At 62.2% G+C, this 22,390-nt stretch overlaps 2 protein-coding genes and 1 non-coding gene across 5 annotated transcripts; 2 read left to right on the top strand and 1 right to left on the bottom strand.

Moving 5' to 3' along the window:
- The first annotated feature begins 1,987 nt into the window (after nucleotides 1-1,987).
- Nucleotides 1,988-14,832, top strand: AP1B1 (adaptor related protein complex 1 subunit beta 1). Of its 3 annotated transcripts, XM_065738775.1 has the most exons (23): nucleotides 1,988-1,999; nucleotides 2,110-2,162; nucleotides 2,474-2,579; nucleotides 3,164-3,299; nucleotides 3,890-4,135; nucleotides 4,776-4,966; nucleotides 5,450-5,671; nucleotides 6,569-6,689; nucleotides 6,913-7,008; nucleotides 7,348-7,463; nucleotides 8,055-8,220; nucleotides 8,586-8,684; nucleotides 9,080-9,339; nucleotides 9,732-9,930; nucleotides 10,400-10,420; nucleotides 10,796-10,825; nucleotides 10,924-11,070; nucleotides 11,179-11,324; nucleotides 11,852-11,981; nucleotides 12,076-12,160; nucleotides 12,577-12,663; nucleotides 13,097-13,251; nucleotides 14,045-14,832. In XM_065738775.1, the coding sequence occupies exons 2-23, from the start codon at nucleotides 2,126-2,128 to the stop codon at nucleotides 14,117-14,119; spliced, it is 2,871 nt and encodes a 956-aa protein (XP_065594847.1). In that variant the 5' UTR covers nucleotides 1,988-1,999; nucleotides 2,110-2,125; the 3' UTR covers nucleotides 14,120-14,832. The 3 variants fall into 3 exon arrangements, with proteins under 3 accessions (XP_065594847.1, XP_065594848.1, XP_065594849.1); XM_065738776.1 differs by lacking the exons at nucleotides 1,988-1,999; nucleotides 10,400-10,420 and having other exon boundaries at nucleotides 2,061-2,162; XM_065738777.1 differs by lacking the exons at nucleotides 1,988-1,999; nucleotides 10,400-10,420; nucleotides 10,796-10,825 and having other exon boundaries at nucleotides 2,061-2,162.
- Nucleotides 11,428-11,532, top strand: LOC136050436 (small nucleolar RNA SNORD125). The gene has a single exon (XR_010622388.1). It is a non-coding gene; the product is annotated as a small nucleolar RNA SNORD125 (small nucleolar RNA).
- A 1,470-nt stretch (nucleotides 14,833-16,302) lies between the features above and the next one.
- On the bottom strand, nucleotides 16,303-22,225 carry GAS2L1 (growth arrest specific 2 like 1). Its single transcript, XM_065738773.1, has 6 exons — nucleotides 21,977-22,225; nucleotides 20,720-21,364; nucleotides 19,015-19,122; nucleotides 18,478-18,574; nucleotides 18,021-18,264; nucleotides 16,303-17,353 (listed from the first exon to the last, which is right to left on the bottom strand). The coding sequence occupies exons 1-6, from the start codon at nucleotides 22,073-22,075 to the stop codon at nucleotides 16,303-16,305; spliced, it is 2,244 nt and encodes a 747-aa protein (XP_065594845.1). The 5' UTR covers nucleotides 22,076-22,225.
- Nucleotides 22,226-22,390: the final 165 nt, after the last annotated feature.

The following is a 22,390-nucleotide window of genomic DNA, read 5'->3' as shown; positions in this document are numbered from 1 at the left end:
GCTTTATAGCGGCCGTCGCGGCCGCCCCGCCCCGCCGCCGGCACGGGGACGGGGACGGACACCGGCAGCGGCACCGCCCCGAGCTGCCGCCGCAGCCCTGGGGGTGCGGGGGGGACCCGAGAGGCGGCCCCCGGGGTGGGAGCGGGGAGCCCGGGGAGACGACGTGGACCTCACGAGGGGGAGTGAGGCCGCCCCACGGGGGGCAGACTCCCACGGGTCCTCATCCGTAGCGCGGATAGGGGTCCAGGGCTCTCTGGTGCTGGAGGATCCGCGCCGCGATGGGGCCGCCAGGCTTTGGGACAGGACCCTGGGCAGTGCTGCGGGGTGTGGGGTGCGATGGGGCCAGGAACCAGGAGGGAAGCCCATGGTGCAGCCAGCGCCCTGCTCCTGCTTGGGCTGGGGCAACTGCCACACGGGGCATCCACTGCTGGAGTCCACACTTGGAGTCGGCACCCATGGAGCACCCAGTGTTGGCACCCACGGGTACCCCATGCCAGCACCCAACATCTGCACTCATGAAGCATCCAATATCAGTACCCGCGGAGCCCCCAGTGTTGACGCCCACGTGCACCCAGCCAACACGCACGCTTGAACCCCAGCACCCACGGAGCACCCACTCAGCCATCACGCGTGGACCACTCTATCTGCGGCCCCGCCGTCCCCTCGGCCAATCAGAGCTCTCGGATCGCCCGATCGAAGCGGGCTCATGTCCGGCTGGCCAATCAGCACAGCAGCAGCGTGGCCAATCAGCGCCCTGCCGGGGGTCCCTGGGGGGCTGGGGGGGCTGGGGGGGGGTGCTGGTGGAAGGGCCGCAGCCCCATTGCGTGCTGTGGTGGTGGAGGACCGCCCTCTTTGCTGCACGCTGGGATGTGGGGTTCCCCGCGTGCCGACCTTGACATCCCGCTGTCCTCCCTACTCATCACTTTTTTTTTGTTCGCTGTTTTTTCCTTTTTTTCCCCCTTCCTCCCACCACTGCATGGTGGCGAGGGTTCGAGCGTTGGCACACGGAGCTGCTGCAGTGCCGGGCGGCAGCGGGATGCAGCTCTGCAGCTCAGCCAAAGCTGCGGGGCGGCTCAGGAGTGGCCACGCAGCTGTCACTGCGCTGGGGGGGGGGGGGGACGCTGCAAGGCGGCCCCGGTCCTGCTGGGGACACGGCGGCAGTGGCTTCAGAAGGATGACACAGCGCGTGCCCCTCCGGCACCGCGTCTCTCTGCTCCATGTACCCCGTCCCCGTGCCACGTCCCCCTGCCCTCTGCTTTGTCCCATCTGCTGTCCCTGAGCTCTGTCCCCACCCCGTTTTCCCCACGTAGCACTGCCATCCCCTGTTGCCACTCCCTGCCCCATCCCTTGTCCCACCCTCTGCCTCTTTCCTGTCCTATCCCATGTCCCCCTGCCCTGTCCCCATCCCCTCTCCCATGCCCATGCCCTTTCCCATCCCTCGTCCCTTCCCTGGTCCCAGTGCCTCTCCTACCCCTGTCCTCTGTCCCCACCCTCTCCCTCCCCCATCCCATCTTTATCCCCTGCCCGCACCCCATGTCCCCACTCCCGCCCCCATTCCCTATCCCGTCCCCTGCCCCTATCCCCTGTCCCACCCCACCCCTCTTCTCGCTTCTCCCCACACCACGTCCCCAGCCCCACCCCTGTCCCCGTGTCCTATCCTGTCTCCACTCCTTGTCCCCATATTCCCATCACCCACCCCCACACCCTTTCCCATCCCCATCTCACCCCGTGTCCCCATCCCCCAATCCCATCCTGTCCCTTCTCCCAAACCGTGCCCCTCCCCAATCCCCATCTGGTTCCACGCCCCACCCCCATCCCACATCCCCGTCTCCACGTCCGCACGCCCCACCCCCACCCCGTGTCCCCACCCTCCGTCCCGGCTCCGTTCCGCCCCCGACCCCGCCCCCTTCGCCCCTCCCCTCCCCTAAACCACGCCCCGGAAAAGCGCTCGCTCCTCACTTCCGGTGGGGCCGGGGGCAGCGGGCGGCGCGGCGGGCAGGTGGGGGTGGGGGGGGTTGGGACGGGAGCGGAGCTCCGCCATCTGAACGGAGGGGGTTTGGGGGCGGGATGCGCGCGTTTGGCTGTCGGTGACACTGCCTCTCCTGGCAGGGAACGCGGCGGCACCATGACGGACTCCAAGTACTTCACCACCACCAAGAAGGGTGAGGGGGGGCTGCGGTGGGGTGAGGGGGATGGGGTGGGGGTGAAGGGGTGCTGCCCCAGGGGGTTTGGGGGGGCGGGGCGCAGATCCCAGGGCCACGGGCACTGTGCTCAGGGAGCGCTGGGATACGGCTCTCACACTGCTTAGGGTTGGGCTCTGTGATCCCGTGGGTTCCTAACAGCTCGGGACGCTCTGTGGTCCCGTGAGCGGGGATTTTCCACGCTGATTTCGTGGGGAAGGGTACTCGGCAGCCCCCAGCCCTGCCGGGGTCCTGCTTAGCACCCCTCTGCTGACCCCGTGCCTTTCTTGCAGGGGAGATCTTCGAGCTGAAGGCAGAGCTGAACAGTGACAAGAAGGAGAAGAAGAAGGAGGCGGTGAAGAAGGTGATCGCCTCCATGACTGTCGGCAAGGACGTCAGGTGTGTCCGTCCTCCTGACCCGTGGGCTCAGGAAGGACAAACTCACCCTGGCAGCTCTTTTCTTCCCTTCGTTCTGTGCTTTGCAGCCTCACAAAGCTGCTTTTGCTGTGCTTCAGACCCAGCAGAATGGACTCCTTGGGCCTGGTGGGAGCCTGCAAGCACAAGCTGGTTTTAAGGTCCTTGAGTTAGGGTCATGGAGTCATCTGGGATGGAAAAAATACCTTCTAGATTGCCAGCTTGATCTAGGAGGCTCTGAGAAAACCTCATTGCAGCCTCTCAGTACTTGAAAGGAACTTATGAAATGGGTGGAGAGCAACTTTTCACACAGTCTGATGGTGATAGGAGAAGTGAGAGTGGTTTTAAACTAAGAGAAGGAAAACATAGGTTAGGTGGAAATTCTATACGCAGTGGGTGCTGAGACCCTGGCCCTGGGTGTGCCACTCCTGGAGGTGCTCAGTGTCAGGCTAAACGGGGTTTGGTGGCTCTCCCAGGCCAAAAGGGACGCGTGGCAGCATGGCACGGTGCCTGTGTTAACACCCCATCCCAGTCACTTGCCCTCAGATCTGTGGTGCTTCACATTTCAGCGCTCTCTTCCCGGATGTGGTGAACTGCATGCAGACAGACAACCTGGAGCTGAAGAAGCTGGTCTACCTCTACCTGATGAACTACGCCAAGAGCCAGCCTGACATGGCCATCATGGCTGTCAACACCTTCGTGAAGGTGAGGGCCCCCTGCCACCAAAGGGAGGGCAAGCAGGTGCCCAGAGCTCGCTCTCAACGCATGAGCGCTCCCATTGCATGGGATAAGAGAGCAAATTTGCCACAGTGCACGTGGAAAACGTTTTTTGGTGGTGGTGGCTCCTGTGTTGGAGGTGCCCTCCATTGAGCTTGCTGCAGAGAAAGTGGTCCTTTTCTTGGGGTTGGGAGCTGGAGAGTGTGTTTCTTGGAAGCCACTGAGTCACCAAATCCTTTTGTGGAAAGCCTTTCCAGGAAGGTTTGGTGCTTTTGGTGCGTTCCCCAGGTTGGGTAGCTGTTCTGGGGGTGCAGGGTGGGTTGTGTCCCTGGTGTAAGCCAGGCAGACAGCTGGCCCTGGGGCACATTTGGGGTGAGAGCTGTTAGAGAGTGTTCAGTGCACTCCAAATTATGGAATGAGACACAACTCCTTCCATGGGATGAGCTCTCTCCACTTGAGAGCTGAAGGCTAAAACCTCAGGGCTTCAGGAACCTGAAGGAAAATCGAGGTTCTGAAAGCACTGCTGGTGGCTGTGGCTGGAAGGGCTGGAGCTCTCACTGTCCCCTCTGCTGCTGCAGGACTGTGAGGACCCAAACCCACTGATCCGTGCCCTGGCCGTGCGGACCATGGGCTGCATCCGCGTGGACAAAATCACGGAGTACCTCTGCGAGCCCCTGCGCAAGTGCCTGAAGGATGAGGACCCGTACGTGCGCAAGACGGCGGCTGTCTGCGTGGCCAAGCTCCATGACATCAACGCCCAGCTGGTGGAGGACCAGGGCTTCCTGGACACCCTCAAGGACCTCATCTCGGACTCCAACCCCATGGTGATCAGACTTTGCTTTCCCCATCTGGTGCAGCAGATGCTCTCCCTCATTTCTGCATCCCCATATCCTTGCTCCCACGTTCCCCTTTGTTTCTTGATACTTTTTGGTCGCTTTTATGGACAGCTGTTCCTGGGGTTGCTCTTCTTGTCCAGTAACTGTCACCCAGCTGCTTTTAGATGTGAGATTTCATTAATTCCCACGTGTTGTTAGCTTCTGTTCCCTGTGGGGAGCAGGAAAGGCATCAGGCAGGAGCTGCTGGCTGGGAGTGCTGTGATGCTGCATGTCTGGTGCCTCACACCAGCTTGGAGTGATGTGATCGTGGCCCTCAGCTCAGATCTGCTGTTTTCCTGCCTAGGGTGGCTGCATGGAGAGACAGGAAAAGCACAGGGCTGTAGGATTTGCCCACCCAAATCGCTGAGCAGCGATGGGGAAAGAGTCACAGCATGGGTGGTGGGGATGTGTAGTGACAGCTCATCTGCACATCAGCTGGTGGGGAGGAGAAGCTGGTGCCCAGATGTCAGAGCGAGGGCCCCACACTGATGATGCAGCTCGTCTGCTTGCAGCAGCTTTCCTCCAGAACCACGACTGCCATCCCGCCGTGCTTGCTGTCCCATCACTCGTGTCCCATCCCCTCTGGCAGGTAGTGGCTAACGCTGTGGCAGCGCTGTCGGAGATTGCTGAGTCGCACCCGAGCAGTAACCTGCTGGACCTCAACCCCCAGTCCATCAACAAGCTGCTCACGGCCCTGAACGAGTGCACCGAATGGGGCCAGATCTTCATCCTGGACTGCCTGGCCAACTACATGCCCAAGGATGACCGGGAGGCCCAGAGGTGAGGGAGGTGGGACAGGGCACGGGGACAGCAGGGTGCTGGCTGGATGGTGCTGACGCTGCCTGTTCTCCTCTGAGAAGTGCCTTCGTGCTTCCGTCTGCACTGCTCCCCACCCTTGGCTTCCTGCTGCTGGGGGAGGGGGGAACTGCTGACATCAGCGTAGCATTGTGCATGGGAACTCCACAGCCCCTTAGTGAGTGCTGTCCTCACACTGGCGTGAGGAACAGAATTCTCCAGACGTGATCTGAGCGTGCTTCAAGTGAGAGCAGGCTGAGCACTGGGCAGATCCAACTGCATGGAGGTCTTTGCTGGGAAATAAACCATTAGCAGGAGCCTTTAAGAGACAGTTGCACATCTTCTGGGGGAAATTTTGCATGCTGGCTGCCCAGCTTGCCACAGACTGCCGACGCCTCGTCCCTTGGTGCTCTCAGTAGGGTGCCTGGCTCTGACTGTTTCCTTTCCCTTCACCCTCAACCCCTGCAGCATCTGCGAGCGGGTGACGCCCCGGCTGTCCCACGCCAACTCTGCAGTGGTGCTCTCGGCGGTGAAGGTGCTGATGAAGTTCATGGAGATGCTGTCCAAGGACCTGGATTACTATGGTACACTGCTGAAGAAGCTGGCCCCGCCGCTCGTCACCCTGCTGTCTGCTGAGCCCGAGCTGCAGTACGTGGCTCTGCGCAACATCAACCTCATTGTGCAGAAGAGGTGAGCGTCCTCCTGCCTCCAGGTGCTGCGTCCCAGCGTGCTGGGCTTTCTGGTGGCTGTAATGGTGTCCAGGCTTTGGTGACACAACCTGGTGCTTGGTCTTTCTCATTGCTGAAATCCAAGGGCTGGGCGCAGAGCACCAGCTGAGGCAGTGGGATGGGATTCACTTAATTCGTTGCTTATTTTGGGGAGCAGGGGGTGGAAAGACTAAAAGCTGAGGCACTGGTTTAATCATCTTAGCCTAGTGAGGGATTTTCATGAGAATAGCTTGTTTCTTTGTGGTTGTCCTCATCAGACAGGCGAGTCCTGAAAGTCCTCTTTCCTGTGGCTGATCTATTGCTACTATTGGAGGGCAGGAGGTGCCCGAGGCCCCTCCTGTGTGTGCAGGTCAGCAGGGCCAGCTGGAGAGCTGCAGTCAGCTGATCTGTTGCCCCACTGGCATTGCTGTTATTGCCTATTAAAAATAGCAGCAACTTCTGGGAGAAGTGGAAAGTAATTAGCGTCCCTGTGAGTGGGAATGCAGAAAGCAGGTTGGCTCCTTGGGGACCTGGCCTGTCCCCTTCCCAGCTTAGAGGCTGTTCTGGTGAGGAAGGTCCAGTTTGGCCCTGGGCTCTGGGCTGGCTTCCCTGCTTCCTCAGGATGCCCAGTCCAACCTTGCTGAGGCCGGTGCGCCCTGTTGCTGTGCATCTGGTTGTTGTTTGTGGCAAGGTTGTTCTGTGTTCCCTCTGTGCCAGCAAAAGGGAATCAGGGATCAGAGTTCTCAGGGGGGAGATCACAGCATCTTGGGCTCCTTAGAATTGAGCAGCCCCCAAACCTTCTGCTTGTGGCCAGGGAGCAACTTCAAGCTCTGCTTGCATTGACCAGGTCTCTTAACTGCTGCCTCTCCTTGTTCCTCAGACCCGAAATCCTAAAGCATGAGATGAAGGTGTTCTTTGTCAAGTACAATGACCCCATCTACGTCAAGCTGGAGAAGTTGGACATCATGATCCGCCTGGCTTCCCAGGCCAACATTGCACAGGTTGGGGTCTGGGTGGGCACGGGGAGGTTTGACTGTCCCTGTCAGAGCATCCTCCCCACCCGTCTCGTGCTTCAGTACCACCAGGGCTGTGGCTGCCAGGTTAAAATTTTGATCTGGCTGTAGTTTGGCAGCCAGCTGAGATTTGGGGTGTTGTGCTGGGGGGCATCTGTGGGTCGGTGTCTCTCCTGGCCATCACATGCTCACCACCTTGTCCCCGTGGCAGGTGCTGGCCGAGCTGAAGGAATATGCCACAGAGGTGGACGTGGACTTTGTCAGGAAGGCAGTCCGAGCCATCGGGCGCTGTGCCATCAAGGTGGAGGTGAGACTGCCGTGGGGAGGGACAGGGCAGCCTTGTCGTGCCATCCCCACGGTGCTTAGTGTTCTGCTGGTGGTCGTTGTTAAGCATGTGTTGCTCTTCAGCCTGTTGTGGATCAGCTGGAGGCTGCTGCATCCCAGGGATGCTCTCCCAGGAGATGGGAACGAGCCAGGGTGTGTTCCATCTCTTTACCATCTGTTGGAACACATGTAGGATTTGGGGTGTGCAAAGGGGAGACAACACATGTGCCTCTCCCTCTTCTGCTCTGGGTTGGGTTAAGGGAGCGTGGCAGCGTTGTTGGGTGGGGGTGCGAGGGCATCACTGACTGAGCCCCTCCAACAGCAATCAGCAGAGCGCTGTGTCAGCACCCTGCTGGACCTCATCCAGACCAAGGTCAACTACGTGGTGCAGGAGGCCATCGTCGTCATCAAGGACATCTTCCGCAAGTACCCCAACAAGTACGTGGGGGGAGGGGCAGGCTGGGCTGCCTCCTGTGCTCCCCGTTGCCTGGGGGGGAGTAGGGATAGCAATCAGTGAGTTAGAAATCTGCATAGATATTCGGGGGTGGAGAGAAAGGATGGAGAGCAGACAGGTGAGGCTGGCAAATGAGCAGTGTGTTTTGCTCAGCAAACATCCCTGTGCTGCATCCAGTGTCTTTTGTGTCTGGGTACAGAAGTAGTGGCGTGCTCTGTTTCTGTGAAAGTCATTCTGAAGGGAGTGATTTATGGAAATCCTCCCATCTTTCTTCCAGTTACCCAAACTCTCCCAGTGCAGATAATTAAAGACTCTCATGTGTCCTGAAAGCAGAGCTGTACTGAAGGCAGCATGGGTGCAACTGAGCATGCATGTGTCAGTGTTTTACACTTCCTGACCTTCCCAGGAATCAAACAGAACCCTTTTCAGATGGTGATGCATCGCTTTATTGCTCCCCTTTGCTGGCTTGAAGTCTTCCACTAGGAAAACAGGAACTTTCTGGGAACTGTGCTGCTATGAGTGATGAGGTGACATTAGAGCCTGGGCTTTTTGGTGATGTGCCCTCATTCTGACAGGTATGAGAGTGTCATTGCCACCCTGTGTGAGAACCTGGACTCGCTGGATGAGCCTGAGGCACGGGCTGCCATGATCTGGATCGTGGGCGAGTACGCCGAGCGCATTGACAATGCTGACGAGCTGCTGGAGAGCTTCCTGGAGGGCTTCCACGATGAGAGCACTCAGGTGCAGGGGCTGGGGGGCGTGGGTGTGGATGTGGGGCTGCTGCTTATGCCACAGAGCAGCCACCACTGCACGATCCTGGAACCGTCCTCCTGGATGCAAAGCATCCTCTGTGAAATGCCACCCAAGCACCTTCCCTTCCTCAAGGCTGGAAGGGATCCGTGCTCGCTTGGTGCTGGCACAGGATCAGCCCTTTTGGAGCTGGAAAAGTCCTGGGCTTGGTCCCAGCTGCTTTAGGCTGCCCTTTAGCTGGGGCTGATGGTTTCACCCGTGGACCTGCTGTGCAAAGTCCCATGCCAGCACTGTGCATGGGGAGAACTCCTGTTCTTCCTCTGTGTGTCTCTCCCTGATCTCGCTGGTGCCCGCAGGTCCAGCTGCAGCTGCTGACAGCCATCGTGAAGCTCTTCCTGAAGAAGCCCACCGAGACCCAGGAGCTGGTGCAGCAGGTGCTGAGCCTGGCCACACAGGTGGGTGCCAGCTCCTGTGCCCAGCAAAGCATCCCACCAACCCTGCTGAGCCTCCCTGAGCAGCAGCAGGTCGTGATGGCACGATGCCCGTGGTGGATAAGAGCCTAAATCAGGGGAAGCTTGCTGTTAGAGTCCTGGAGAATGGGGACATGGTGTCCTGTAGGATGTGCAGCTTCCTCATGGAAGCCAGTGGTGTCTGTGTAGCAGAGCACAGTTATTCATTTAGCCTGGGAAAGACCTGTAAAGTCCAACCACGGTCATGGGACACAACACAGCTGTAACTTACCCACTCTGACACTGCAGACTTAGATGGGGCCGAGGTGGTTGTGGCTGTGGGATGCTCTGCAGCTTCCCCCACCCCATGGCTTTGCCACTTACCCCTCTGCTTCCCAAAGGACTCCGACAACCCTGACCTGCGGGACCGCGGCTACATCTACTGGCGCCTGCTGTCCACTGACCCTGTGGCAGCCAAGGAGGTGGTGCTGGCAGAGAAGCCACTTATTTCTGAGGAGACAGACCTGATCGAGCCCACGCTGCTGGATGAGCTCATCTGCTACATCGGGACGCTGGCCTCTGTCTATCACAAGCCACCCAGCGCCTTCGTGGAGGGGAGCAGAGGGGTTGTGCACAAGAGCTTGCTGCCACGAACGGGCTCGTGAGTGTCCCCACCAGCTGTAGGGGTGTCCCCGTGGGGTTCTGGGACATCCAGAGCAGGGTGCGTGCAATGGGGGTGGATGTGGAGCTGGGCTGACTGTCACTGCTGTGGTCGCAGCATGACCCAGTGAATTGGAGGGTCCCCAAGGGGAGCGGTCCCCTGTAGGAGCATCTCCAAGTAGGAGCAGTATGGGGTCCATACTGTCCTGCCAGAGCTGGAGATCTCAGGTGTGAGTAGGCGAGTCTGAAAGATAGCATCAAGGAGCCCCACTGGAGCGGGGTGTCTCATTGTCAAGTCCAGCTGAGTGCTCCTCAGCTGCGGGGGCTCCAGGACCCACTGGCTTACCTGGACTCTTCCAGCATCTCACGCCTCCCCGTTCTCCTTTGCCCCAGGAGCGAGAGTGTCGAGAGCCCTGAATCAGCACCCTCAGCTGGGCAGGCAGCGGAGCAGCCCGCCGTCATCCCAGCGCAGGGCGACCTGCTGGGGGACCTGCTGAACCTGGACCTGGCCCCCCCTGTCAGCGGGCCCCCCCTGGCCACCTCTGTGCAGATGGGAGCTGTGGACCTCCTGGGAGGGGGCCTGGATAGCCTGGTGGGTTGCCATGCTGGGGTTCGGGTGTGGGTGGGAGGGCTCCTGCTTGGAGCTATCTGCCTGGGGACATCTAGGCTAATCTGTTCCTTCTCTAGCTTGCGATGGGAGGGGTGCTAATTAGTCTCATCCCTGTCAGATGGCTGGAGCAGGGCTTCTTGGTGCCTTTTTTTCCCATTCCTGCACGCGAGCTCCCTGCAGCCTCTCTGCTGTGGGTGCCCCCACAGACTTGCTGTGCTGCTGCGGTGGGGGCTCCTCTTCTGAGTCCCCGCTCAACCCCAAACAGCTGCATGACTTGGGGACGTGCCCTGCTAACCCCAGAGTGTCCAAACCTGTGGGGAGAGGAGGAGGAGACATGGTGGGACTAATCTGTTCTGTCCTGCCTTTCTTTTCTCTCTCTGTTTTTGTCTCTCTTCTCTCCTGGCTTCTCTGCATGTGCTCTCCTCTCTGCATTGCCTGCTTCTGCTTGGAGATGGGGGACGAGTCGGAAGGGGTATGGATCAGACCTTTTTTTTTCCCTCTACCCCCTGCAGTGCCCATGCCCACCTCCACAGACCCTGTGCCTCTCTGGTGACAGCCAGCCAGCCCCAAAACCACTCAGCCTTCACCTCTCTGGCTCCTGGTGTGCACAGGGGGCTCAGCTGAGGTTTGAGCTCAGCCCTTCTTGGCTAAAACAGAATCGCTGTGGTTGGAGTAGATCCTCAAACACCGAACCCAGCCATAACTGCATCTACTGAGTCCCACCACTAAACCACATACCCATGGCAAGGAGCACCTGCTCCCCTCCGTACCCCAGTGACCCCAAGCCCTTGCTTGTGCCTTTTTGGAAGCACCCTTTGCACCAACAGCAGTCTCTTGTCTCTTGCAGCTGCGCAGTGATGTGGGAGGCAGCCCTGCTGTGAGTGCCCTTGCACCCTTTGCCTCTTCTTCCTCCTCCTCTTCCTCTTCTCCCCTCCTCCTTGCTGCTGTGGCCCTGATGCTCTCTCATCTCTGCAGATGGGTGCTGGTGGTGGTGGCTTCACAGCGCCCGGCCCTGCAGCGCCGGCTGCTATGGGAGCACCCCTCAACAGTGGCCTGGGGGACCTCTTCGACCTCACCGGGGGAGTGGGCACTCTGTCGGGGTCCTACGTGGCACCCAAGACGGTGAGTGGGACAGCAGCACTCTGGTGGCATGCTGCTGCTGCTCTGGGCTGAGAGCGGGCACCGAAGCGCTCGGTTTGGATAAGCCTCTGTGGATTTGGTGTCTCTCAGGTGTGGCTCCCTGCCATGAAGGCCAAGGGGTTGGAGATCTCTGGCACCTTCAGCCGGCAGGTGGGCTCCATCTGCATGGACCTGGTGCTGACCAACAAGGCCCTGCAGGTCATGTCTGACTTTGCAATCCAGTTCAACCGCAACAGGTGAGTTGTCTCCTGGGCTGCGGTGACATGGGCTGGTGAGAATGCTGGGTGGCACCTCCTCAGCTCAGAGAAGGGTGAGCAGACAGGGCTGTGGTGACATCTGCCAGGGAACAGCCTCACGTGATGATCCTTCTCTCCCTGATGGCTCCGATGGTGATGGACATCAACCCAAAGCCTCTGAGAAGTTGACTGAGGAGGCTGTTTGCTGGGGCATGGCCGCCTCCCCAGGCACAGATGTCTCCTTATTTGTCCTGGTGAACACAGAGGAGCACGAAAAAGATGTGCTCCTAATGAGGTGGTACACAAACACTAAAAATGTGTGGAGATCTGGAGGTGAAAGGTGTCTCACTGGGGGTGGGATACCTCTGCTGGGCAAGCATGGGCAGGAGTGAGTTGGACTCTTTCCATGAGTGGAGGAAATAATGGTGCAGGTAGATGAGGCGGTTCCTGGAGGTCCCAGAGCTGGTGGTGGGGGCAGGGACAACAGTGGGCTGACAGCCCTGACCCAGTGCTGTGTGTCCCCCCAGCTTTGGCCTGGCCCCAGCTGCCCCTCTCCAGGTGCATGCACCCCTTGCTCCCAACCAGTCGGTGGAGATTTCCCTCCCTCTGAACACTGTGGGTTCTGTCATGAAGATGGATCCCCTCAACAACCTGCAGGTGAGAGCTCCCACGCTTGCCTGAGGGGCTCACAGTTGGACCCGGGTGTCCCCCCCTGCATGTTGACATCCTGATGTCCTTCCTCCCATCCCAGGTTGCGGTGAAGAACAACATTGATGTCTTCTACTTTAGCACTCTCTACCCTCTGCACATCCTCTTTGTGGAGGATGGGAAGATGGGTAAGTTGGAGCATGGGTACGATCCCATTCACTAAAATCCTCCCAACCACGTGCTTAGTGTTCGGGTTGGGGCTGGGAGCCCTGGGGAGTGAGAAGCAATTAAGATTCTGGAGTGTGGCTGTGTCAGCATCACCACACTGTGGTGCCCAGGGTGACTTGAGCCACATCCTGACTCTTGCTGCCTTTGGGAACTCTTGCTGTCCAGTCTGGCACTCCCCAGCCTCTTCACCAAGGCAGATGAGCTTGCTGTTTTCAAAAGCAAGCAGCTGAGTGAGGCAGATCTCGAGCGGCTGCGGGGGGGGATTCTGTGCTGGTGCCTCAGCCCCCAGCACCACCACAGCACGGCCCCTGTGTTGGGAGTTGGAAGGGTTGGATCCCACTTGTCACCTCAGTGCCTTGCTTTGTTTTGGCTGCAGAGCGGCAGATGTTCCTCGCCACCTGGAAGGACATTCCCAACGAAAATGAGGCCCAGTTCCAGATCAAGGACTGTTCCCTCAGTGCAGGTGCGTCCAAACCCTTCACAAGGGCTCTCGGCCAGCCACATCCTCAGAGCTGGACTTGGTGGCCACCTTCCCCCTACCCCTGTTAGCCCAGCTCAGGTTGTGAGGAGTTTGGAGCTCCCCTTATTCCTGCCCCACAGTAACAGAGACAGTCACAGCATCTTAGGGACTGCTGGCCTCCATGGAGGGATGGTTTGTTGCCCTGTGTTCAGGCAGTGCTGGGCTGAACTAGGACTGGGAAGCCCCAACCTCATCACCTTCACACAGGGCTTGGATCCCCCTGTCCTTTCCCCGAAGCCCCTGCGTCTCTCAGCAGGAACATGCTGCTCCAGTTGTAGAAGCATGGACCACCAAGAGACGTGACAGGGAAAATGGGGCCGAAGCAGGGCTGGGGTCCAGCAGGAGCTGGTGCTGAGCTCTTCCTTTGCCCACCCAGATGCTGTCAGCAGCAAGCTCCAAGGCAGCAACATCTTTACCATCGCCAAGAGGAACGTGGAGGGCCAGGACATGCTCTACCAGTCTCTGAAGCTCACCAATGGCATCTGGGTGCTGGCGGAGCTCCGCATCCAGCCCAGCAACCCCAGCTTCACGGTAAGGCCCAGCCCCCGCTGCCTGCCCCTCGGCCTAGCCCTGTGTCCCTTGCTGTGCCCTTCGTGGGGTTGCAGCAGCAGGGAGGCAGCCACCACCTTAGCAGTGTCTGTGAAGGAAGCAGCAAGGTCCTGGCCACCCAGTCTCCCCCCCAGATAACCCGCGGTGCTGGGGCTCTGTCCCTGTCCCCCCCTCCCCCCTCCTTTCTCTTTGGGGTGGTTGGGATGAGCTCTGGTGCTGACTCATCTCTCTGTGTCTCCCTTGCTGCCCGCCTGCCCACTGCTGCCTGCCCCGCTGTTGCAGGATTTGGAGGTTAGCAGAATGGTTTCTACCCTTGCTTTTGGGCTGTGCCTGGCTGCTTTTCCCTTCCCTGTTGGTCTGGCGGGGTCGGAGCATTTCCATCAGCCCTGCCCTGCTGTGGGTGTGCTTTGGATGAGGATAGCTGCAGGTCCTTGTCCTGGGCACACGTGCTCAGCTCTGCCCTGCTGACCTGCAACTCTAGGAGCCGAGAGCAGTGAGACATCAAAAGCACAATTTTGGAATGAAGGCAGGCTTAGGAGATGTCTTTGGGGAAGTGCCCAGTGGAGTTGCAGGCAGTGGGTGAAAGCCTGAGCCAAGATGCACGCCTGCTTCCCTGCATGTGAACGCTGCTGCGGGGCTGGGGAGGGCACTGGGGGTGGCTTGATGTCCCCCATCCATGTGTTGAGCCCATCCTGTGCCCTGTGGGTGTGTGATGATGGGGCACGGCCATGCTGCAGGCCTCAGTGCCACGGTTGGTGTCTCCTCTCTTCCCCAGCTGTCGCTAAAATGCCGGGCACCGGAGGTCTCCCAGTACATCTACCAGGCCTACGATGCCATCCTGAAGAACTGATGGTGGGGCAGGAGCTGCCTGCATGTTTCCTCTCTTTTTTTACCCTGAGCACGGAGCCGTCGCTTCCCAGGAGGGTGGAGGAGGAGGATGGGGGTGTCCCAGCCCCCCTGCCCTATGTTCCAGTCCCTAGGTGAACTGTGCCCTGTCCTCCCTGTTAGCTGTTCCTGGAGGGAGCCCAGCTGTGACTCCAGCTTGCTCCCCAGCTCTGTTTCCTCCTGTCCCCCCTGGGGGATCCATCGCTCCTCGTGCTGGGGGTCCCCCTCCCTGGGCTGGCTCAGAGCCTGATGGGGGCTGGTTGGGGCCCTGAGAGCTTGGGATGAATCACGGGGAAGGTCCCTCCCCATGGGTGATGCTCTCAAGGTCTCAAGTTGAAATCTTTACCCGTGTGTGCTGTACAAAAAGGGCTTTTCCCTTCTCCTGCAGGGCTCCCTCTCTTTGCAGGGGGGTACCAGCACAGACTTAATCCAAGGCCCCATAGCAGCTCCCTCCCTTTCCCCTTCTCACCCAGAGGGGCCCTTCCCCCTATCCCAGTGGTGACATACCTTGTCCACCCTGCCCCAAAATAAAGCCATCCATCACTCGTCAATAGAAGTGCCCGGTTCAAGTTTTCAGACCCCATCGTGAAATACCTTATAAATATATAAAATATGAATATATTCTATGTTCACTCGTTTTAAGCCAGCCTGGAATAAAGATGACATTTGCCCACACAACTGGCAGCCTGTCTGGGGTGTTAGGGCTGGGCTGGGAAGGATGATGCTGTGAGCTTCCTCTGGGCTGTGCCCTTGTGATAGCTCAGATAAGGGGCCCAGGACAGCTTGGTGCTGTGCAGGGGGGTGGGGGAGGTGGTTTGGGGGGGAAAAGTGCAGTGAGGAGGAAGAGAGGTGGAAATCATAAAGCAGTTCTGCAGCAATGGAGCCGGGGTTCTGGTGGACACAGTGCTGGCTCCGTGTCCTTGTGCTGTGGGGCTGGAGGAGGCCCTATCCCTGTGGCCTTCTCCCATCATCTTCATCAGGAATAAACTCCTTAACTCCAAAGCAAAGTCAGCGAGTAGGCTTCCTTTATTTACAACGCTGGGTGTGTGAGGGCATACCTCTACCCTAACCACACATCCCTGGAACAGAAAACCTTCAGCTCATATACATCACGTCACAGAATGGTGGAATGGCTTGTGTTGGAAGGGACACGAGGATCACCAAGCTCCAACCCTGTCACAGGCAGGGCCACCAAGCTCCACGTCCAGCACTAGCCCAGGCTGCCCAGAGCTCATCCAACCTGGTCCTGAACACCTCCAGGGATGGGGTGCCCGCAGCCTCTCTGGGCAGCTGTGCCAGCACCTCACTGCTCTCTGTGAAGAGCTTCACCCTGACATCCGACCTACACCTTCCCTCCTCGAGCTTAGCTCCCCCTGGTCCTATCACAGTCCACCCTTGTAAAAATATTTGATGCCCCTCCGGTTTATAATCTCCTTTAAATACTGGAAGGCTGCGATGAGATCCCCTCCCAGCCTTCTCCAGGCTGAACAAGCCCAGCTCCCTCAGCCTGTCTTTGTAGGGGAGCTGCTCCAGCCCCCTGATCATTTTGTGGTCCTCCTCCGGACCCTCTCCAACTGCTCCACATCTTCCCCATACTGGGTGCCCCATACTGGATGCCCCAGACCCGGACACAGCACTGCACATGGGGCCGTGGGCACCACCCCGAGGGATGCAGGATCCCCAGCAGGGATGTTTCCCAAGAACCCCATGGCCCAGGGGCAGGACCAGGTTCTGTGGGCACACAGCAGCAGGCGGGCTCGGATCTGCTGGGCTTTGATGGCTCCCGGGGCCCAGCCCGTGCTGGGGGAGATGCTGCAGAGGACTGGAGGACGTGAGCTGTGTGTCCCCAGGTGTTGTCAGGTGTGGGGAGATGGGCAGGAGGAGCACTGGAAGCCCAGGGGAGCAGGACGGAGCACGACGAAAGCGGTGAAGAGCAGAGAAGGAGCAGAGCAGAGCCGGTTGCTCCCAGACCTGTTCCCAACAGCCTGACACAGCTCCTGCCACCACTGCCATCACACCGAGGCCGTCCTCAAGGATATGTCAGCCCCGCCAACCCCACCATGACAGCATCCATCCCACAGCCGCCCAAGGACCGTCCCTGCCGCCCGCATGTCCCGTGCCGGGGGCTGCAGCCACCACGTGTCCTCCTCATGGCCAGGCATCCTCCCGCAGCCCCTCTCCCTCCCGCGGTGCCCGGCCGGGCTCCAGCAGTGAGGCCAGGACGTTGTGCAGTGCCCGCCAGGGCTGGGGGCTGGCGGGGGGCCGGGGTGCAGGGATGCGGGTGGGCTTCCTGCCGGGCTGCGCGTCCAGCCGGGGTCGGGCACGGGGCCGCAGGGCAGGTGACGTGGGGACCCCCAGCACCGCCGCCGTCTCCGGTCCCTCATCTTCCACCACCAGTGCCCACTCAGGGTCGGACTCGGCCCCGGAGGCCGGCACGCAGCTGCTCTCGTCCGAGGAGCTGGAGGGGCGGCCGCAGCGCTCCTGTGGGTGGTGGGGGGCGGCCGGTGGACCCCCATTGCGGCGGCCGTCCTCGGGCAGCGTGCCGTGCTTGTTGCTGAGGACGTTGAGGGAGGACGAGGAGGACGAGGAGGAGCAGTAGGCCGAGTCGGCGGCCGCCCCGCTGCCGGGCTCCAGCACGCCGTGCGTGGGGCGGGCGGGGGGCGAGGGCTCGCCGTCCCCCAGCTCCATCAGCCGCGTGTTGGCCAAAAACTCTTCCTCCAGTCGTCCCAGCAGCTGCTGCTCCTGCCCGGGCTCCAAGCGCAGCGGTGCCCGCAGCCTCCGCGCCAGCTCCTCCAGCTCCTCCTGGAAGGCGTCCGCGTCCTCGGCCCCGGCCCCGGGCAGAGAGGAGCGCCGTGGGCCGGGGGCTCCGCCATCGCTGCGCGCCCACGAGTGCTGCCCGTCGCGCCCGCGCCGGATCAGCAGCACGGGCTCAGCGCCGGGCCGGCCCTGGCTGCGGGCACGGGGCGGCCCCGAGCCCGGCCCGTTGGGGACACGAGGGCGGCCGCGCTCCTCCCCGACCCCCGCGGGGTGCAGGGCCAGGGGGCCGCGGTCTCCCGAGCGGCTGCGGCCGTGCGGAGGGCGGCGGGGAGAGGGGCAGGAGGCGGGCGGAGGGCGGGGGACCCGCGGCGGTCCCGCGGATGAGGCCGACGAAGAGTCGCTGTCCCCGGAATGGCGGCGGGTGCGGACGGGGTCGCGGGGCCTGGGGCGGGGAGAAGGAGCCGGGCAGGGCGCGCCCCGCATCCCCACGCGCGCTCAGGACCGCCTGCAGCCCCTCCCCCACCCCCGCCCCTCCCCATGGCAACGAGCCCCACCCCCGCCCCCTGCTCGCACCCCGCGCGGCCGCCAGGGGGCAGCACCGCGCCCGCGCTGCGGCGGCGCGGAGAGCACTGCGCGTGCGCAGTGAAGGCGCGGGAAGCGGCGGGGCGAGGCCGGGGCTGTCTGTGTGGGGGAGGGGAGCGGGGGGGGGGGGGGGTGCCTGCTGTGGGGACGAGGACTGCCGCGGTTCCCAGGAGCTGATGCGGAGAGGGGCTGTCTGTGAGGGATGAGGCCTGCTATGGGGCTGAGGTCCTGCTATGGGGCTGAGGTCCTGCCGTGGGGCTGAGGCCTTCCCAGCCTCCAGGGTTGCCCGGCCCAGCCCGGCTTCCTTCCCCCCCGCCACGCAGCAGCGCTCAGTTTGGGAAGCATTACCATAGCAGCAGGGCGGCCCCATCCTGTCCCGCTGTGCCAGGCCCTGTGTCACAGCCTGCCCTGTATGCCCCCCCCCACCCCCCCGTGTCCTGGCTGACTCACCGGCTCTGTCACAGCACAGGACAGGAGGTGACAGCGAGACCCCCACCCCCACAGCACCCACAGACACTGGGCCCTACCTGAGCGCGCTGCCGGGGCTCCTCGACGGGCTGGCGGGGGCCCGGGGGGGCAGGATGGCCCCAGGCTTCGGGACGCTGCCCCGCTCTGTCCTGCTGCAGCCAGTGTCCCCCCATCCTGGCGGCCGTCTGTCCCCTGGGCCGGTCACATCAGCGCGGCGTGGGGTGCTGGGGCTGGGGGCGTGGGGAGCGGGGCTGGGTTTGGGTGGGGAGAAGGCCATGGTGCGGGCGGGGGGCAGGCGGTGAGCTGCGAGAGAAGGTGACAGCATGGGGTCGGTGGGGAGCACGGCCCTTCCTGCCCCTCGTGCTGCACGTGGGTCTTCCAGCGGTCAAAGCAAGCAATGTTGTCTCACTCTCATTTCACTCAGATCTGTGCCCCGAGCAGCCCGGCCCAACCCACGGGAAAGGAGCCCATGGAAGTGCGAGAGAGGTGGAACATTCTGGGGTCGGGGTCACTCACATAGGGAGGAGCAGCGGCACGGGTCGTGCTTGTCCAGGTAATGTTCCAGTGTGTCCCAGCCACCTCCAACACGCACCATTACATGGCTCCTCAGCACCTGGGGACAGCATGGGCAGTCACAACTTCCCAGCCAAAGCAGGCAGGCTCTGGGCAGGCTCAGCGTGCCCACCCCAAGCGGATGGGCCGTTTGGGAGAGGGGAGGGGAAGGATCAAACGGTGAATTCGGGTAGGTTATGGGTTTCCCGCTACGTGTGGGATGAGTGTTGGTTACTCCTCCCAGACCCTGGGAACTGCAGGGCTGACCCCGGCCATGACCAGCGCTGTTATCTGCAGGGCCGTGCCAGGACACGGCTCCCTGTTCCTCTTCCTGGCGTGATAAATTCCATCCCCTCCCCTCGGGGTCAGGCCAGGGCACCGAGCACCGCAGCACCAAACCCCGGCCCCAGCTCAGCCCCACCTTGGGCCCCCAGCACTGCATCCCCAGGCCCCCACCCCCCAGCGGAGAAAGGAGTGGGAGAGGGACGTGACGGCTCTTACTCGGACAAAGATCAGTGCGTTGGAGTCTCCCACTTTGTATTTACCCTCTGAGATTTTGACCATGGGGAACTGGGACGGGCACGTACAGCAGCCCAGGATCTCCCGCACCTGCGGGCAGAGATGAGGGCACAGTCAGCGGTGGGAGCAGAGCCCACAGAGCCTCCCCCGGGGAGGGCCGTGGGGGCTTCCCAGGGCCGGGCAATGCAAAGAGATGAATTCAGAAAGCACCGCTACCCTCCCGCCCCGCCCAGGCCCGTACCTGGGATCAGTTTTCACACGGGTTCCCAAACCACGAGGTTGGACGCGGCTCTGCTCGCCCCACTCCCTGCAGCTCCCCCCAGGGACCCCAAGGGGCAGGCACTGAAGCCCCACGGGCACTGACTGCGCGGTTGGGGACACCTCGGGAAGGAAACCCCCCCCGGGGGGCAGCACCGCAGCGTCACGGGGCAGGGACCACCCGCACTCGCACACAGTTAGGCACGGAGAAGGGTTAAGTCCCTTTTCGTGGAGGTGCGAGGAGCTGACGTCAGGGATTAGGCAGCGACTGCGAGCCGGGACGTGGGCAGGCGGCCGCATCCTGCCTGGGCTGGCACTGCGGGCACAGAGCAGCTCAGGGAGCGTGTGGGGACGGGGACCCCCGGCACGGCCCCTTCCCCCCGGGGTTGTGCCGGGGTTTGGCGCTGGCAGGAATCCATCCTGAGCCACGGCTGCTGCGGTGCTGCCCCCGGCACCTGCAGCCCCAGCTCACTGCCTTCCCCAGCTGCACGTTTCTTTGTAGCATGGCCTTTTTTTTTGTTTGCGATCCCTCCTTTCAGGTCGTCACTGCACACTGAGCACACTCCACCGCGGGGAAACTGAGGCACGGGGGGGGGGGGGGGCACACCAGTGGGAGCTGCAGGGCCCGACCCAGTGCTGGGGGACACGGGGACGTGCGCTGCCAGCCCTGGGGACCCGTCCCCCCCACCTTGGCCGGATCCAGGCTCCTCCCCGGCTCCAACGCTGCCCATAAAAGCCCATGGAGAGGCATTACGCAGCCCGGAAAAATGCACTTGGGGCTGGCAGCACCCGGCCATGGGGAGCGGGGCAGGTGGGATGCGTGTCCCCCCACGCCCCCCTCTGAGCAGCGGGCTGCTGGGCTTAGCAAGCAAGTGGGGTTTCAATTAAAAAAGGCTTTGGGATTAGGGGATCAGAGCAGGGCACGGCCCCCCAGCCCCTCCCCAGACGCGTTAATCCGCCTGGTGCACAGGGCCGGATCCTGCGCCCAGCCCGGTTAATCCCAGCTGAGTGCTGCTCTGGAGGGGACGGTGGCCCTCTCTCCCTCGTGGAGGGAGGCGTGGGGTGGCAGCCCTGTCACGCCATGTCACCCACATCTCTGGGAGGAGGTGGTGGCGATTCCCACATCTCCCCTGTGATTACGGCTCCAAAATAAACCTCCCATGACACGCGGAGGGCACAGAGCCCGGCTGGGCTGCGAGGTCCTCCCACGGCCCACACAGAGCCGAGTGGGGTGGACACGGAGGACCTCCCATGGGCAACAGTGCTCCCAGATGGGCGCACAGAGGTCCTCCCAGGGGCCACAGAGATCTGTGTAGGGTGGACAGAGAGGCCCCCACTGCTCCTACAGCTCCGTGCCCGGTGCACGGAGCTCTCCCCCCCCCAGGGCAGCTGTGGAGCCCCTCTCCCCCAGAACCCCGCGTGCCCTCACCAGCTCGTCCAGGTTCCTCAGGTCGCACAGGGAGACGCGCTGTGCCTGCCCGGGGTACGCGGGTGACTCGGGGCGCAGGGCCCGGCCGCCCCGCGGTGCTCCCACCCCGCACGTCTGGTCCCGCAGCTCCTCCTCGATCTCCTCCTCCATCTGGATCAGCATGGGGGCCAGCATGCCGAACCTGGAGCCCCTCCTGGCCACCTCCAGCAGGCAGAGGACCACGTTTTTCTCGTTCTTCTTCAGCACCAAGTCGTTGGTCTCAAACATGAGCACATCCTGGATGCCGAGGTCCTGCCGGCACCAGCGGATGAAGTTGGAGACGTTATCGCGGGCGACGAAGGATCCGGGTGCCACGTTCCTGGCCTGGAAGACGACCTCGCTGCGGGGGACGCGTGCGGCCGCCTCGGGGTGCCGCTGCTGGAACTCGAGGGCCACGCGGTTGACGTTGTTGGCGTGCTGGCACAGGTGGCAGCCCGTGGCCAGCGCCTCCAGGAACGTGTCAGCCGCCATGTCCAGGTCGTAGAGCGCGTTGAACCACTCGGCCAGGTCCTCCTTCATGGCCTCCAGGTACTCCTCGCTCGAGCGGAAGGGGCGGATGCTCTTGGAGGCCGCGGACTGGATGTTGCTCTGCTCGGCCATGGTGAGCTGCGGGGGTGGGGGGGGGAGAACCGTTACAGAGGGCCCTGCACTCCCACCCCCATCCCAGGGGTGTCACCGCTGCCTCCAGCATCCCACGCTCTCCACGCCGTGTCCCCTCCCCTTAGGGAGTCCCCCATCTGCAGCCGCTGCCCCTCCCCAGAGCTGCCCGGTCCTCTGCCACTGCCGCGGTGTCACCTGCAGGGCGGGGGGGGGGGGGCGGCGGAGGGAGCACCCCCGGCCAAACCCCACGGGGCTGCACCGCGTGGGGACCGCTGCACCGCGGGGGTTCCCATCTGCCCTCCCCCGTCGGGAAACCGGTGAACTGGGGGGGCCCTGGAGGGGGTCCCTGCCCGGGGCTGGGGGCGAGATATGGGGCCGTCACTGAGGGGGGGTCCTCTGGCTGCGGTGCTCTTCGCCGGAGGGGCCTTTCCATTGGGGGGGGGTCTCTACCGGGGGGGGGGGGGGGCACGAGAAGCGCAGCCCCAGAGGATGGCGGGAGCGGGCCGGCACCTGCGCGGCACGCGCGGGGACCGGGATGGGGGGGAGGGGATGGGGGGGACCGGGGGGCCGCGCACGCAGCCCTCCCCGCTCTCCCCCCCCTCCCCCCCCGGCACTCACCGCCGCCTCCGCGCTCCGCTCCGCGCTCCGTTCCGGGCCGCGCTCCGACCGCCGCGGGGGCTCCGCCGCCGCCTCCCGGCCCCGCACCCCCGCCGCCATCCGCCGCGCAGCGGAGCGGAGCCGAGAGCGGAGCGCGGCGCACAACGGCCGCAGCCGCGCAGCCCCACAGCCGCGCCCCGGCCGGGGAAAGTTGGAGGCGGCCCAGAAAGGGCCGGGATGGGAGCGGCGGGGGCGGGGGCACGGCCGGGACGGCGGAGCTGCGGAGCGCGGGTTGGGGGGGGCGACAACACGCACATGTTCCCAATAGAGGCCGGAAGTGGTACGTTTATAAACATTTGGAATTTTATTTTAATAATAATAATAATAATAATAAAAAAAAAAACAACCGAAACCCATCACAACCATTCACATCGT

This window comes from Cyrtonyx montezumae, unplaced genomic scaffold (assembly GCF_038088225.1).
Source record: "Cyrtonyx montezumae isolate F1298 unplaced genomic scaffold, pur_monq_1.0 scaffold_23, whole genome shotgun sequence".
Taxonomy (NCBI): Eukaryota; Metazoa; Chordata; class Aves; order Galliformes; family Odontophoridae; genus Cyrtonyx; species Cyrtonyx montezumae.
Note: the sequence above shows the minus strand (reverse complement) of the source record. Positions and strands in the feature narration are given on the sequence as shown.